The sequence below is a fragment of the Urocitellus parryii genome, chromosome 11 (assembly GCF_045843805.1).
Source record: "Urocitellus parryii isolate mUroPar1 chromosome 11, mUroPar1.hap1, whole genome shotgun sequence".
Classification (NCBI taxonomy): Eukaryota; Metazoa; Chordata; class Mammalia; order Rodentia; family Sciuridae; genus Urocitellus; species Urocitellus parryii.
In genome coordinates, this window is record NC_135541.1 from 30,682,031 (window position 1) to 30,697,751 (window position 15,721).

A 15,721-nucleotide genomic window follows, 5' to 3' on the forward strand; every position below is an offset into this window, starting at 1 on the left:
CACTGGGTAGGAGATGATTGCCATTAAAACCACACTAAACATCAGATCCGTGGGATCAGAAAACAGATCTGAGTGATTTCTATCTGCCTCAGTTTCCTAGTCTACAAAATAGTTTAAAGTACTAAAAACATTGTCAGCACACAGCACTCAATAAATATAGATATTATAATAATAATGTAGTGCTGTGTGTGGTAGTACATGCCTGTAATACCAGCTACTCAAGAGGCTGAGGCAGAAAGATCACTTGAATTCAGGAATTCAAGGCCAGCCTGGGTAACATATAGAAACTTTATTTCAAAAAACTAAAATAAATAAAAACATTAAAATTATTTTTAAAAATCTCAATGTAGTAAATTGGAAAAAAAAGAGGACATTTCACTTCTACAATTATCTCTACCCCATGACTGATTTCTTATGTAATGTAATTTCTTAAGTCTTTCCCCATCTCTGGGTCTTTTCCCATCTGTAAAATGAAAGTGGTAGAACCAGATGGTTCCCAAGCTCCTTCTACCTGATGTATATTTTTCTGTGATCAACAAAGAATCTTTGGTTCCATATGCTGAGGCTGTTGGCAAGGAAAAATGGAATTTGTAGTTGCTGGTCCCCAGATGGGATAGAATGCTGTTTACCAAGGCCAAGGGCAGAGCAACTGATTAGTCAGCCACCTGTGAGCTTTCCCCTGCATGAACTATAGCAACAACCCTGTGGGTCTCTGAACAGAGTATGACCTCCCTCCCAACAAAACTCACAGCAAAAGCAAGACAAGAGCCAGAAAAAACAACAGCAGTGGCTCATGCAGAATCCCTGCACTTTCAGGCCTTTGATGCCTGTAACTAGGACATCATTAATCTAAACTAGGGCCCTCCTTAGCCACAAAGAGAAGGAAAACACAAAGTCCTCTTCTGAACCTGAAAGCTCATAAAACAAAGACCAAAGCGAGTAAATAGGAAATGTCACTGACTCACTTAACCACAACATTGCAGATGCCTACTGTGTGCCAGCCCTGAACCAGGCAGAGGAGGAATGAAAGAGACAGTCCCTTGTCTGTATGGGGTGACATACCAAAGGCAGACTGTGATGAGAACTTAATCAGAAATTCAGCCTCTGCTACAGAAGTCAGGAAGGGGAGCAACTAATCCCGCAGGAGGATAAGATGCTTCACTAAGGAGATCACATGAGATATTGGTCTTGAAAGATGAGAAGAAGCAGGGAATGCAAGCAAAGGCTGGAGCAGGAATATGCAGAGAGTGTTTGAAGAACAGAGATAGTTTATTTTGACTGGGGCAAAGGGTGAAACAAAGAGAAACAGGGCATAAAAGAGGTTGGGAACAGATTATGGGGTCTTGTGTATGAGGCTGAAGAGTCTAAACTATACAGTATTTCTTATGTAATCCCTATTAAGTCTTTTCCCATCTCTGGGCCTTTGTGGCAGTGAAGTCCACAAAGGTTTCTGAGCAGAGATACAATACAATCAGAACAGTGTCTCAGGGAGATCATATGGGCACACATAAAGAAGATGCAAAAGGAACTATATTACTGAATTATTATGGGACCACATAATAGGAGGCCACACACTTTCTAAGCATGTGCTGCAATCCAACAGCTCCTGTTAGAGAAGCTTCTCTCTCCCATAGTTTGTCTTCATGCAATATGAGTTGATGAGCCCCCCAACCATCAAAATCTGCTAAAGCACTAGAGTAACAAGACTCCCAAAGTCAAGATCCCAGCTAGTTCTCTGCAATACAGAAGAGCAAAGCTGAGGTGGGAAGATTGAAGGGTGAAAGGTAGAGAGAGGGTACCAAATCCTCCAGCTAGCTCAGTTCCATATAAAAACTCTGGGTCTCTTCTTCACATTACTCCCAGCCTATCTCTCTTTAGAGGGGCTGAAGCTAAGGATAGCCAGCTGAAGGCACCTGGCTGATGGCTGAGGATCCAGTGAGACACTATATACCAACTGCCCACATGGGCAGCAGTCAATAAGTATTAGTTCCCTCTCCATGCCACAAGGTCAGTTACACCTGTAAATCCCACTGAGGCTTCAAGGCTCAGGCCTTATCAACTCTTCTTTCGGAGCCCCTCAAGAGTACTCCAGACCAAAACGGCCCAGTTTACAGGAATCACATATTCAGTACCCATTGCATGACAGGTGCTATACTAGATGACTTACATATAATCCTATTCAATCTTCACAGTGGCCTTATTATGCCCATTTTAGAGAAGAGAAACAAGCTCTGAGAAGGGAAATGACTTGCCCAAGGACACACATCTAGGAAGTGGCAAAGGTGAAATTTGAACCCAGGGCTGCCTGATCCCAAAGCCAAGCACTTTCAACAACACTTCATTTCTGTCATCTGCAAAAGGCCTCTGATCTTCCACTGAGTGTCCTACAGGTAGCCTGGAAGTTCTCTAAGGAAAGAGACTGGGCCTGACGCTATGACCACTCCCCATTGGACAATCACCTGCAGGTGGCAAGGCTTTAAATATTGTATTATGAAATAAATGAAAACAGTTAAATTTCAAACAATGTAGTAAGCAAGGTTCATAAATTCCTCATATGAAAAACTATTCATGATGTTGGACTGCCTGAACCCTGAGCCCTGCAATAAGCTTGCCCTGTTCTGTTCCCTGGTTAGGACTGAGGCTAATACCGGTCACAGGTAGAGCTCTAAACCTCAGACACCGACAGTGATCCGACCTGTCACAACCCAAACCCCGACAGACCCTAGGCACAGGCTGAGCCCTGACTGGGACATAAACTGAGCCTTGGTCTCAGCATAGACGCAGCCCCGACAGGTCTTAAATGAGCCCTGAAAACCGTCCTAAAAGAGCGTCCCCTTCGCCTGTCCTTTAGCAGAAGAATCGGGTCGTGACCTCTAGCCGCTCTGAGGCCCTGACTGCCTCCTCCCTCCCAGGAACACCGACTCACTCCAGACCCCCGCCCCGTGTTGCTCGGAGGGACATCTGCTGTCTCGCTTTTACCTTAGCTGACCACAGCGGGAGCGGTGGCGCGCACCCCCACCTGCAGGTCTCTCTGCAGAGAACGCGGAAGAGGCGGTGCTAGACCCGGGGGGAGGGCCCCAAGCAGAGAGGGGCGTGAGGGGGCGGTGCTGCGCTTGCGCCCTAATGGCCACAGAGAGGGGCGCGACCTGAGTATCTGCGCATGCGTGACATGCGAAGGGCAGGGAGAGTTAGGGCTAAGGGGTGGGGCTTAGCTCAGTTCCGCGCTTTCTTTTCCTAGTTTTAGCGTCCGGAAGCCACTGAAGGGCCTGGAGGGGTGAGACCTGGCAGACGCAGGTTTAATCAGTTTTTACTGGACTCTTCTGCATGCCTGAAAGGAACTTTAAATGATTTTTATATATGAATAAATGCTGCTAGTCTTCTCTCAAACGGGCTAATTCTGTAAAATTTCTTTAAAACTATGGATGCCTAGAATTTCACTTCTGTTTGAGTAAAACATTACCTCCATTAGTAAAAAAACAAAAAAACAAGGGAGCTGGGGTTGTGGCTTAGTGGTAGAACACTTGTCTAGTACATGTGAGGCACTGGGTTTGATCCTCAGCACCACATTAAAAAATAATAAAGGTATTGTGTTCATCTACAACTAAAGCATATTTTTTAAAAACAAAATTTTAAAAAGTTTGTTTCTTATAGAAAAACAACTGTAAAAGGACTAATGCCGCAACCAACCTTGTCACGACACTTCCCTAGGCTGCAGGTGCTATGAGAGGACAGTGTTTACTTGGATTTAATTCAGGTTCTGACGCTCAGTGTTTCCTTCTTTGTAAGATGGAAGTAAACATCCCTTCCCTGCCTGACTCAGCTTGTAGTGAAGGTCTGGTGAGCAATGCTTACTGAAAGAGCTTCCTGGGGATATAGTTTGGTTGGTAGAGTGCTTGCCTTGCATTCACAAGGCCCTGGGTTTAATCCCCAACACCACCAAAAAAAAAAGTTCTTGGACTGTCCATCATTCACGTCCCCCACCCCAACATTTGTTCCCTTTCCCCTTCTTGGGCAGGTTTTCTCACCTGAATGATGGAAGGAGGTGGGGAACATTAAGATTTTGCTAAATTTTCCAATCTGGTGAAAACTGGGGACATAGAATTTTCTCCCAAGCTTCTGTGTTGGGTCCTGCTAGAATCCCTCAGTCTAACCTGAAAGCTCCTGGGTATCCCAGCCTCTCCCACGCATCACCTTTCAGGCCCACCATCAAAACTTTAAGTCCTCAAGAGTCTTGCTGGCCTGTTCTCCTAACTGTCTTAATTGCCAGTTGGTCCAGAGTCACTCAGGCCTATGTTGTGATCCATATTCTCAAAGTTGCTATGCCCCAACATGGCAAACAAGTTTAGTTAATATTGGATGAGGGTGCTGGGAGGCTCCGAGGAAGGGGCCTCCTCCAAGGCAGCTGGAACTCCAGCCATGTTTGTGGGTTCATTTCACCACATATTCAACAGCTCCCTGCATAGAGTGGTAGAAGTGCACTTAAAAGAGGCTGTAGTGTTCATGGGAGCCAAGGTTGGTGGGGCATCCTCAACAGTGGGATGTTGGGTCCCAGGGTGAAGAAGATGGCTTACTCCCTTGTTCCCTGTTCCCAAGATGATTATGGATCTTGAGCCAACAGGGAAACAAAGTCCAGCCTGGGCTTCCCAACCAATCTGCTATTTACCTCTTTTTTTTTTTTTTTTTTTTAATTTTTAGTTGTAGTTGGACACAACACCTTTATTTTACTTATTTATTTTTATGTGGTGCTGAGGATAAGACCCAGGGTCTCATGCGTGCTAGGGAAGCACTCTACTGCTGAGCCACAACCCCAGCCCCTGTTACTCTACCTCTAATGCTTTGCTTCTCTTAAGTCTCTGTTCTGCTAGGTTTTGCCCTATTGCTGAGGAGAGGCTCTTTTCTCAAGTCACTAAGCCCCAGTTCTTTCTTTATCTCTCCTCTAAGCATCCCTCTCTGAATCTCTCAAAGCAATTTTGTGTTGGCTTCCTGCTGTCTTCATGGCCAGTTGGTCCAGTGTCACTCAGGCCATGTATGGTGCAAACCTTGGACCACACAGTTCTGAGATAAATCTTCACTCTATTTCAAAATGACCATGAACCCAGCGCATGGACTTTCTAACAGTCTGATATGTCCAATGATTGCGGAGGTAGTGAGCAATCTGACATAGGATTTGTGCAAACAGCACCCTCTTAGAATGCTGGACTAAGGACCTCCTCTGGAGCACCAGAAGAAGGAACAGAAAAATGTAGGCCTTTCAGATTCTAGAGCAGTGAAAAGATGAAGGGATATTGGAGTCCGCAAGGGAAGCCAGCTAGCTAAAGACAAACTTGATTCAAAAAACTATTATATGTCAAGCACTCACAACTGTACCTGAAACATAGCGAGCATTAGATATTATTATTAATATTATTATGAAGGATTCATAGACTGTCTAATGAAGGTGCTTAGAGATCAATCAATCTTTCACTCCTACTTCTGATGGTGAAATAGCTGAGGAATACAGGTCTAAAGGAGGGTTAGTACTTATAAGGAACTTTGGTGGGGGATGGGACTGGAACCCAGGTCTCTACTTCCAAGCTTCTGTACAAAGCCAGGCTGACACTGTTGCACGTAGAAGGGGAGCTCTAGGTGGGCCTTTGCTGACTTGATAAAATCAAGCCAAATAGATAAGATGGTTAACAACAAAAAGTACCAAGCTGTTTTTCAACTCCTATCTGGAAAGATTGTGGGTTAAGGTCAGTGGGATAACAAGACCTGAGCCAAGAGATTCAGATGTCTTCTGGAGAATAAGCTCAGGAGTTAGCCCCATGTCCTACCTCCACCACTTTGAGATCCAGCCAACAACAAACACCTTCCTTCTGCAATGGCTTCCTTTCCTATAATTAAGGTTGGGACTCTATTTCCACTGTCCCTTCATCTGTTAGTTCTCCTAACCCCCATATGAAGGGGTGAGATCTTAACTATAGCCAATGCCAGGTAACTTGAACTAAAACTAAGAAAATTTCACCATCAGATTTGAGTATTCCAAAGGCAAGGGCCAGTCCTCTGCTTCCCAAGGATCTAGAATTCTCAGAGACCTGGGAGAACCTTAGGATTGGAGAGCTGGAACAGACATGATCATACCAGCCAGCCCACTACATGGTCCATGCTCTGAGGGCAAAAAGCCCTTCCAGCCCCATTCTGGCCTGGCACATTCCATGGTCTGCCAAGAGCCATGTGGCACCCAGACCACAGCTTCCCACAAGTGGATGCTTTAGTTGGCCTCTTTTACTTTACCAAAAATAACAACAATAAAGTCTCCCTTCTATTTCACAAAAATAGATTTCCCTCCCCCTGACCCCCATGTCATCAGCCCTTGCCACAGTCTAGAATCCACCGTGCAAGCTGCAGTCCACTCTAGGGGAAGCTCCTACTACCCTCACTCCAGAGCCGCAGACAAAGCTGCCAGGCCAGCATGTTTCCCTTGGGAACTTCTCTGGAGGCAGCACAGGCAGAAATCCCAGGCCCAGATGGCTGGCCCCAAGAGCCCCATCTGTTTCCCCATTGGGCAGGCAGTTCTAGGCTGTCAAGAAGGGCATAATTTTGGAGGCTTGGCTCAGCAGGCAACCCAGCCAACCCAAGGGGTGGTGGGGCTCTCTGGCTAGAAATTCTTGCTCAGAGCAGGAACAGCTGTGTCCTGAAGAGGGTTTGTAAAACCCTTTTTCCATGTGCATTTCTGTTTAACAATCAGGTCCTCATTTTGGAGGCAAGCCCCTGGTCTTTAATCCAAGTCCGTGAAAGACAGTTTTCCCCTCTTCTCCCAGCTTTAGTATTCTCCTTTGTACAATGAGAGACAGACTGGATTATTCTCAGGTCCCTCTGGTATTCCATCCTGGCCTCCCAGTATAGAGGCTTTGGGAGGGCAGGATCCTGTTCCTGCCTTAGTTTCCCCACCTGTGTTGTGTGGGCACAGGGCTGGGCAAGAAGCTATTGAGCAGTGAATGAACATCCCAGTCTCTCTGTGGATGGCTGTGCTTGGAGATCCAATCATTTGGAATGTCTCAGGAATAGGTGGGAAGGAGGCAGGTACTTTCAGGATGGCATCTCTCCATCAGCTATAAGATCCTCAGTGTCCTGGGATGGGAGAGAGGACTTCAGATTTCCCAGTTCAAATCCACTGGATCCTTGGACTGGAGGATTATTTTGTGCTGGGTTTCAGATCCTAAGAGTCAGTTTTGTATATTCTGGGAGCTAGAATGGAGTCCAGGATTCCTGGTTTAAAAGCCAGGGGACCTTTGTGGATCATTCCCAAACCCCAGGAGGCACTCTATTATCAGGGCTTTCTGGAGACATGGTCATCCCTGATCGAGCAAATCAGAACCACATCTGTGGTGGGCCAGGGGATTAAGGAACTCAGGCTAAGCTTCCCCCTTCCAATCTCCACCCAGGTCCCCAGGATTCATGCTAATGGAAGATGGTAGCCTGGAAGCTTCCACCATAAAAGTACATCTACACTTGTACACATGGTCAGATACCCTGAGAGGGGATAACAACTTGTCAAGACTCCTACAGTGGTCATGGTCTAATGGTCCCAATCTCTTCATCCATCCATCCATCTCTCCATTCACCCAACATCTATGGAGAGCCTACTATGTGCCAGGGAGGGCCTATCTCTCACAGATAGGCATCCCATAGTCAAGATCACACACTCACTCACACTGGCATCTGTGTTCCAACTTACACAGAGGCCACTTACTCTCTTGCTGTCACCTCAGCCACAGTCACATCCACATTCCCCAAATAGGAACCACTATGAAAAGGTCAGAGAAGTAACTGGATAGCCCACCCTTCTCCCAGACTTCATGCCAGGGGGTTTGACTTCTCCTTTCTTTACATTTGCCCACTTGAAGCCCTCCCTTCTCTATTCACAAGCAGCGAGGAGGACATGAGGGCAGACTTCTGAGAACCAGAAGTCCACAGGTATTGGGTATGTGGAGGGGTCCTAGGGCCTTCAGATTCCTCTAACATCAGACTCCCAAGGATGCCCTCCCCCAGCCACGCTGTATGCAGATGGTCCATCTGATGAGCAACAATGTCCAGGACTAGGCTCAGTGACAAATCCGCTCTGTCATTTCCCTCTGTAGAGACACAAGGTGAGGAGGGGTCAGTCTGAGCTCATCTTGCCAGATAGCCACTTCCCAAACCATAGGACCCAACCATTCTTCTGTTTGAGCCTGGCCCCTCCCACCCTGGACCCCAACTGTAGGCTGCAGACTGGATTCACTGTAGCATGGAATCCATTGTCGAACGAATTGCTTTCCCTAACGTATTCACTTGGTTATTTGAATTCTGTATAGTAGGCAGCCTTTGGATTTGAAAACTCCCAAAAGCTAGCCTTGGCAGGGGAGGCAATGGAGCTTTGGCCTCACCAGTGGCTCCAGCTCCCGCTGGTCTACCAGGCTGAACTCTCGAATGAAGTAGTAGAAGTGCTTGTAGCAGGTGTTGACGTGTGCTTCCGCCCCCATGCTGAGGATGCTGTCGAAGTGGTGGATATAGACATGGACAAAGACTCGGAAGAGGCGGGTCAGGATCTTGGTACAGACCTGCTGGAAGTTCTTGGGGAAGGGAACTCCTAGAGGCCAGAGAGGGACAGAAAGAGGGATCAACATCCTACTGACAAAATTTTGCCAACCCTCCCCTCCCCACACAGACAGCTTTTGCTGTTTGTTTGTTTTTTTCTCCCCAGTACATATCTCAGCACATTTGTCCCGGGGAGAGAGAAAAAGAGAGAGGAGGACGGGGAGCGTGAGCCTGAGACAGCCAGACAGACAGACATGTTTTGTTATCTCTCATGTCCCCCCCCCTCCCCCCCCCGAGTGCTGGGGACTGAATCCAGGACCTTCTGCATGCTAGGCCATTCCAGACAAGTGCTGTGCCACTCAGCTCTATCCCTAGCCTCTCCCATAGTTTATTTTTTAATGAAGCACAAATCTGACTGTGCCTCCCTGCTGCTGAAATGTAAATCAGCTTCTAAGTTTTCCCATCCTCTAAAGCAGGGCTTTGCAACTTTGTTGCTGGTGACTGATAAACCCTTCTCAGATCATGATGAAAGTTATGGCTCAAACTCTCCTCAGCAAGGTGTGTATCTGCAGGGATGCTCACATCACACCCTTGTATATAATTCCAAGGAGGGGTGATTTGGGTCTGCAGGGCTGGGATTGTGGCTCAAGAGGTAGAGTGCTTGCCTAGCACCTGTGAAGCAATGGGTTCGATCCTCAATACCACACCAAAATAAAGATATTGTATCCACCTAAAACTAAAAAAAATATTTTAAAGAAAAGTTTGGGGTCTGTTTTTAAAATCTTGTGCCTTCAGGACTAAGTCCTAACTTCCCAGCATGGTATTGCACAAGGTCTTTCATGATCTGATCCTGACCTCTCTCTACTGCCTCATCTTGAATCCCTCCTCTTTTCAACATTCACACAGCAAGTCCCAGACTCCCAATGATTAAAATTACTAACTACTAGAACCAGTTCATATATTCCTCATTTTTTCAAATATGCAATAGCACAAAGAACCTTCTCTCTGTGAGCCTGCCCCTAAGCTGGGTCTTTTGAACCTCTGGCCTCTAAATCCTTACAGTTTGGCTGATGGGTCTGATAACCATTCTAGATATGATAAAATGGAGGTGGTGCTTAAAGATTAAGTCACTTGCCCATTGCCACATAATTATTAATTAGTACAGACTGGAGGCAGGATTCAAGCCCTCTTTATACTACATGGCAGCAAACCTCAGAAGTAAATAATAAAGACCTTGCCCTTGGACCTGTGGAAAAGGTAGTTTGTGCACAGCCCCCTATGCTCCCTTATGCTCAGGGCAGAGGTCTTGTGGTTTATGTCCTCTTCTCCATTGTGGCAGAGTCATCCAGGGTTAAAGGTATGGATATCTGGGGGTATGGATATCTCACAAGCCCAAGGGTATAAAGCTAGAAGGGAACAGAGCCCAGATTCAGGTCCATACCTGGCTCATCCAGCCCCACAATCCCCTTTCTCCCTCATTGCTCTTGGTGGGATTAAGCCTTCCAGGTCCAGCCCAGGCCCCTCACACTTATCCTTCCCATCAAGACATTGGGTCCTGGTCTCATAACACAAGACATGAACTCTGGTTCTGACTCTTTCCTAATTCAGTGCACTTTCCCTCTTGGCCTCAGTTTCCTCCTATGTAAAATGAAGGTACTATTGTTGGGCATGATAGTACAGGAAATGCAGCCACTGGCTGGGGAGGAGCTGTGGGCATTGAATTGTGACTCAGTGCCAGGCTTTCCTCAGCATCCAGACTTCTCCCCTCTGGGCCTGACCACCCTGCCACACCTATCTCTGAGTCTTATAGCCTTAATAGAAATGAGCATGAGGCTGGGTGGGAGCGGGAGCCCAGGATACAGGTGGGGCTGCTGTGATGCACACACTGTCATGCCTGCTCAGCCCCTGGGTGAGGAAGCAGGGCCAAGGTGACATCACTCATCTCCCCTCCCCACCCTCACCGCCCAGGCTGCACAGTTGAGATAAGAAAATACCTCACAAGGGAAAATTCTGCCCTCAGAGCCTTGGTCCACATTAAAGATATCATCTAGGTTCATCCAAGTTCCAATCTCTTCTCTTTCCTGGGGCCAGGAATCAAAGGGAACTCCCAGAGGATGGAGTAAGATCAGCCCAAGAAGGCAAACCTGTTACAAATAACTTGGGGCACCTGTTCTAGAAGGTTCTGAGAATCATGCTCTTGCTGGAATGGTCTCTGGTGGGGCACTCATGCTTGGGTCAAGAGTCTCCAAAGGAGGGGCTGGGGATGTGGCTCAAGCGGTAGCGCGCTCGCCTGGCATGTGTGCGGCCCGGGTTCGATCCTCAGCACCACATACCAACAAAGATGTTGTGTCCGCCGAGAACTAAAAAATAAATATTAAAAAAAAAATTCTCTCTCTCTCTCTCTCTTTCAAAAAAAAAAATTAAAAAAAAAAAAGAGTCTCCAAAGGGAATCAGACAGTCCTAGTTAAATAGCTGACTTGAGCAAGATACTTGCCCTTGTCTCAATCTCTTCTTGTATGATAGTAGAATGAAAGTAACCTACCCTTCAGAGTTGCTATATCAAACTAAATGCCTCAGCTATGGATTGGGCTCCTGGGGGCTTCCTCCCTTCCAGGCCCTGCTGACCCTCCAACCAGGTGATGCTCACCAACACGCGTGGGAAAGACATCCTCATCATTGATGAGGCCCTCGATCCAGTCCATGAGTAATGCCATATAGCGTGGTGCGGAGAGCTTGGCCGGCCGCCGGTACTGGCGCTCGTCCTGCCAGCGGTATTCGTATCGGGGCCCGCCGGCCATGACGGGGCAGCTGGACTCACTGCAGCGCTCAGCCATGGTGCCATAGATGAGGTTGATGCGGTTGAAGAAGTCCACCACGTGCACCGCGATCCAGTCATCGATGTTCTCGCCAGGTGGCAGCCTCACCACACTGCGCAGGTCCAGGCCCGACTTGAGTGATGCCTGTGCCTTCTTATAAAGCTCGAAGCGCTGTGTGCCTGGCTCAAAGCGCTTTCGCGGCCGGAACGTCTTGTCCTTGGCAAACACCTGCTTCAGGCAGAGAGCCATGGCTAGGCTTGGTAGGGCCAGGTGTCCAGGGGCAGGGATCTGAGGATGCTCTGCCAAGCACAAGGGCAGGGGGGTGGTGGTCAGGGCCTTATCAAATGGGCTCTGACTTCTCAGCACAACATTTGGGTCTCACCTCTCAGCCTGAGATCTGCTCCCTCCACCTGGAATGGAAATCCTCATCCTCCAGGCCTAGGGCCCCACCCCTTTCCAGGCTACCTTAGTTCTCCTTCTAGTACCCACATGCACCTCTTATCTTGTTTTGTTTCCTCTGCATCTCATAGTCGGCTGGGTCTGGGCTCCAAAGATAGAGACTACTGCAGGCTCAACAGAAGACAGGGGCCTGGAAGAGATGACTGACCTCTGGGAGCCCCACCTGTTTAATGTGGGAGAGCCTAGCTGCATTGTGCTGTGGGGAGAGGGAGGGCCCTGGCCTCCACTTCCTCTGGGATAGTTTATCCGGCCACCGGGGATTCCCAGGGAGCAGGAGGGACTTTTCTACCAAAAATGTCCTTTCCTTTTTCTTTACTCTGAAAGAGGAAAGGGCCCTTACGTGGCCAGCTGGGTGGCCGCTGAGTGTGGCCACAGGCACTGGAGGAGGGGGAGGGTGGCCAGCCTATAAAAGCACTGCTTCCTCTGACAATGGCTGCAGGTTCTTCCTTTCAAGCCAGCCTCCTCCTGATCAAGCGTCTCGGGCCTTCCCCCTGCATCTGAAACACTATAAACATTTCTACCACATCTACTGTGCACCTGACACTGGAGGGTAGGATAGTGCAGTCAGATTTACCCGGCTGGGCCCATCTAGAACTCAGACATGCAATGCTTTTTTCCATTGCCCCCTACAATGGAAGTATCCCAGACACAGAACAGACTTGGGAGAGAGGCAGCAATCAGCCCCAGACAAAAAGGCAGGAGTGCTGGGTTCACCACTGGATTGCTCGGTGACACCTGTAGCACCATAGATTTAAACCATTCAATTCCTGTGTCACTATGATACAGCCAGATTTTTGAGCATCTGAGGGCATCATCTCATCTCCCCTGTGAGTGTGTGAGCTATTGGGAAATGCAGACCGAGATACCTGCTGAGACTGGAACTTAGCCACAAACTGAGCACTGACCCTGGCCCCAGACTTAGCACTAAGGCCGAGTATAAGCTAAGCAGTGAGCTTGGGCTCCAGGCTGAACTCTGACTTGGCCTTGACCCTGGTCAGTCTGAGCCCTAACTCTAGGCCCACAATGAAGCTTGAATACAGTCAAAGACAAAGCCTGGTCTTGACTTCAGAGTGACTGAATGACAATGGAGCATTTTCCTTTCTCACATATCTGGTAATTGTTGGGATAAGACTGAGGAAGGGAGGGTGGGAACAAGGTGATAACTGTTTGTAGCTAAAGGCATGATGCCACATATGGGCAACAAATCAGACTAATGGAGGAGATGTTGGAACAAAGGTCCTTCCTTATACCCATAATAGGCAGGCCAGGATGGTTACTATAGGCAGTTTGGAGAGGCCTCCTAGCAGGATCTTGCCCTCTGGAAAAAAACCTTGAACATGTGGAAGTTCCTCTCATCCATCATGACCCATTAATTTCTTCCTGAAGAAGTGCCAGGACCTGAGCTTCTTTTCTCATCTCATTTTGAGGTTCTAGGAAATGAATACAGATCCTTGCACATGCTGGGCAGCATTCTACCACTGAACTACATCCCTGATCCAGCACCTGAGCTTCCTGAAGCAAAGAAGAGGAGGTATCTAGGCTTTAGTTTTCATCTCCGTTTCAAACTCTGTTTGGGGTAGGTGCTTCCAGAATCACTCACACACACTGCCATTAGGTGGAGGTTCCTGGGTGCTCTGCTTTTACATGGCCCCTTTTACTGAGAGTTATAGACATCCTGGCATTCAACTCCATACCCTACCTCCCTAGCCCCACCTTCCGCTTCCCTACACAAACTACTTTGCTTCTTCCTGATGTCTGAACACACCTCCCATTCTCCGGTCTGTGTGTTTTCTCCAGCTGCACCCTGCCTGACCATACTCCACCAAGTTGAATGCCACCTCCTCCTGCAGCCTCCTCTACAGAGCTTGATCTCCTCTTTGTATGGAGATGTCTCTTTGGCCATTCTCTCTCCACTCCATGCCTAGTCTAATTCAGGGGCTGGCACAAAACTGGTGCTCAGTTTTTAAGGGAGTTTTAGTATTAAAATAGCCCTGAGAAGTCAACTGGCCCAACCCACTTGTAAAGATAGGGAAACTGAGGTCCAGAAAGGAGACTTGAGGACACTGCACTCACATAACAAGTTATAGGCAGAACTGGGAATTGGGATAAAGAGGGATTCAGCCCATGACAAGGAGCAAAAGACCATTTTCCTGCACTGGCTGGTCACTGGCCTGGTGGTGATAAGGACAGAGAGTGGGGTGAAGGGAGAGGGGCAACATCTTCCCTACTAATCAGACCAACCTACTTCTTTCCCGCCCAACACACTGACAATACCCTTGGCAACTTGGTTGTCCTGACCAGGAAGCTAAAGTCCCATCTACCTGCTGTAGAATTTCAAGGCCTTGGACTTTTACTAGGAAAATGTAAGCTGAGGGTCAGTGCAGGACAGGTACCCTTTTATCCAGGACCCTTATGGGTCTTTACTCTCCACCCTGCTCTCCCTGAACCACTACCCATTCCCCCTCTTAGTCGCTATTTCCTAATGTTGGGCAAATGGCCAGTGGCTTGCTCACTCCTGGCTGTGCATCTGGACTCCCAAATAAAGACCACAGGGTGACCCTACCTGTTTTCTGACATTTAGCCCCCTGCCGGGGCCACACCCACCCCTCCTTGGACCTGGCCAGGGAACTCAGTCAAAGGATAGTTCCAGAGTGAATTAAGAATCCAGCACGGGGGCCCCCTGCAGGACAGATATCCAAGAGAAAGTAGAGTCGAATTCTCCACACTCTCCTGGCAGCGCTCGGCCAGCCTGCCCACCCCAGTCTCCTCTGGACCTTCTAAGAACCTCTCCCCTCTCACCAGCTGTCAGGGCAAGCAGGTTGTGGGACCCAGAGGAGCCAGCCTGACATTTCCGCTCCCGAGGACACGCCCCCTCAACCACCGCCACCCCCAACCTGGACTTTCGCTACTCTGAGTCTTCGGCCTCGAGTTGACTGTGGTCACCCTGCTTTTAGGCCAGAGTCTTCTCCGGACCGTGCCATGCCGGGACCGAGGAAGAAAAGAAAGTGGAAGTAAGGCGGGGACCCTGGGGCGCGGGCGCTCACTCACGGGGTCCGCCACGACGGGAGAGCTCGAATCTTCCTTGGGCTGCGGTCACATGCCAGCGCGCTGGGTCGCCCTCCTGTGGGTCCTCCTGCTCGGCAGCTCCCCTAGCCTGCCTGCCTGCCTGGCTCCGCTGCGGCCGACCTCCTGCCCGCAGGGTGACGCCAGCTCCGCCCCGGGCCCAGCCACGCCGCGGCCACGGGGCGGGGAGGGGCGGGGACAGGGACTCCCCCACCCCAATACACAACACTTCACTTGCGCTTTTCCGGAAAGTCCATATCAGGCTCCCAGCTTCCCGCTGAGCGAGGCACTAACTGAGGGGTCGGTCCTCTGGGGGTCTTCTTGGCCCTTTAGACTGTAATGTGGACATGTCCAGCTTCTTTTTGGAGCAAACAAAAGGGCTGCTAGATAAATGGTGGTTTCCTTGCCTTCCTGGAATCTTTGGTGCCTCACTTGTCCCTGAACTCAATAAGAGATCCTGTTTGCCCTATCCACAGGGAGCAGGCCCTGAAAATCCACTTCAGTGAGTGAATGAATGAATGAATGAGTGAATGTCATCTGTCTTGGGAACCATGAAGTGAACATCTCACTCCTGAGAGGACTGACCCCCAACTAGTGCTCAAATCAACAGACTTCACCTTTCCCTTCAGGGCATGGGGTACAGGGTGGCTTCCTCTGGCTGGACTGATTCTCACTCCTCACCTAAAGTCACCCATTTCCCATCTCCAGATCTTTGTTATACCTGTTCCCTCTTTGGAATACCTTCTTTTGCTCCTTCCTTCCTTCCAAACAAATCCAAATCCTTCCAGAACTGATCTGCTCTGCCTACTCCTCTACCTGGATTCTCT

General features: G+C 48.7%; 2 protein-coding genes across 4 annotated transcripts in view; both read right to left on the reverse strand.

Moving 5' to 3' along the window:
- Mknk1 (MAPK interacting serine/threonine kinase 1) overlaps nucleotides 1-3,068 on the reverse strand; it is a 42,506-nt gene extending 39,438 nt beyond the window's left edge. For all 3 annotated transcript variants that reach the window (XM_026397798.2, XM_026397797.2, XM_026397799.2), the window contains exon 1: nucleotides 2,980-3,068. The gene's annotated coding sequence lies outside the window, so the exon portion shown is untranslated. The remainder of the gene's footprint in view (nucleotides 1-2,979) is intronic.
- A 3,199-nt stretch (nucleotides 3,069-6,267) lies between these two features.
- Nucleotides 6,268-15,052, reverse strand: Mob3c (MOB kinase activator 3C). Its single transcript, XM_026397792.2, has 4 exons — nucleotides 14,880-15,052; nucleotides 11,204-11,671; nucleotides 8,406-8,608; nucleotides 6,268-8,114 (listed from the first exon to the last, which is right to left on the reverse strand). Exons 2-4 carry the CDS (start codon nucleotides 11,619-11,621, stop codon nucleotides 8,085-8,087), a joined length of 651 nt encoding a protein of 216 aa, XP_026253577.1. The 5' UTR covers nucleotides 11,622-11,671; nucleotides 14,880-15,052; the 3' UTR covers nucleotides 6,268-8,084.
- Between the last annotated feature and the right edge of the window lie 669 nt (nucleotides 15,053-15,721).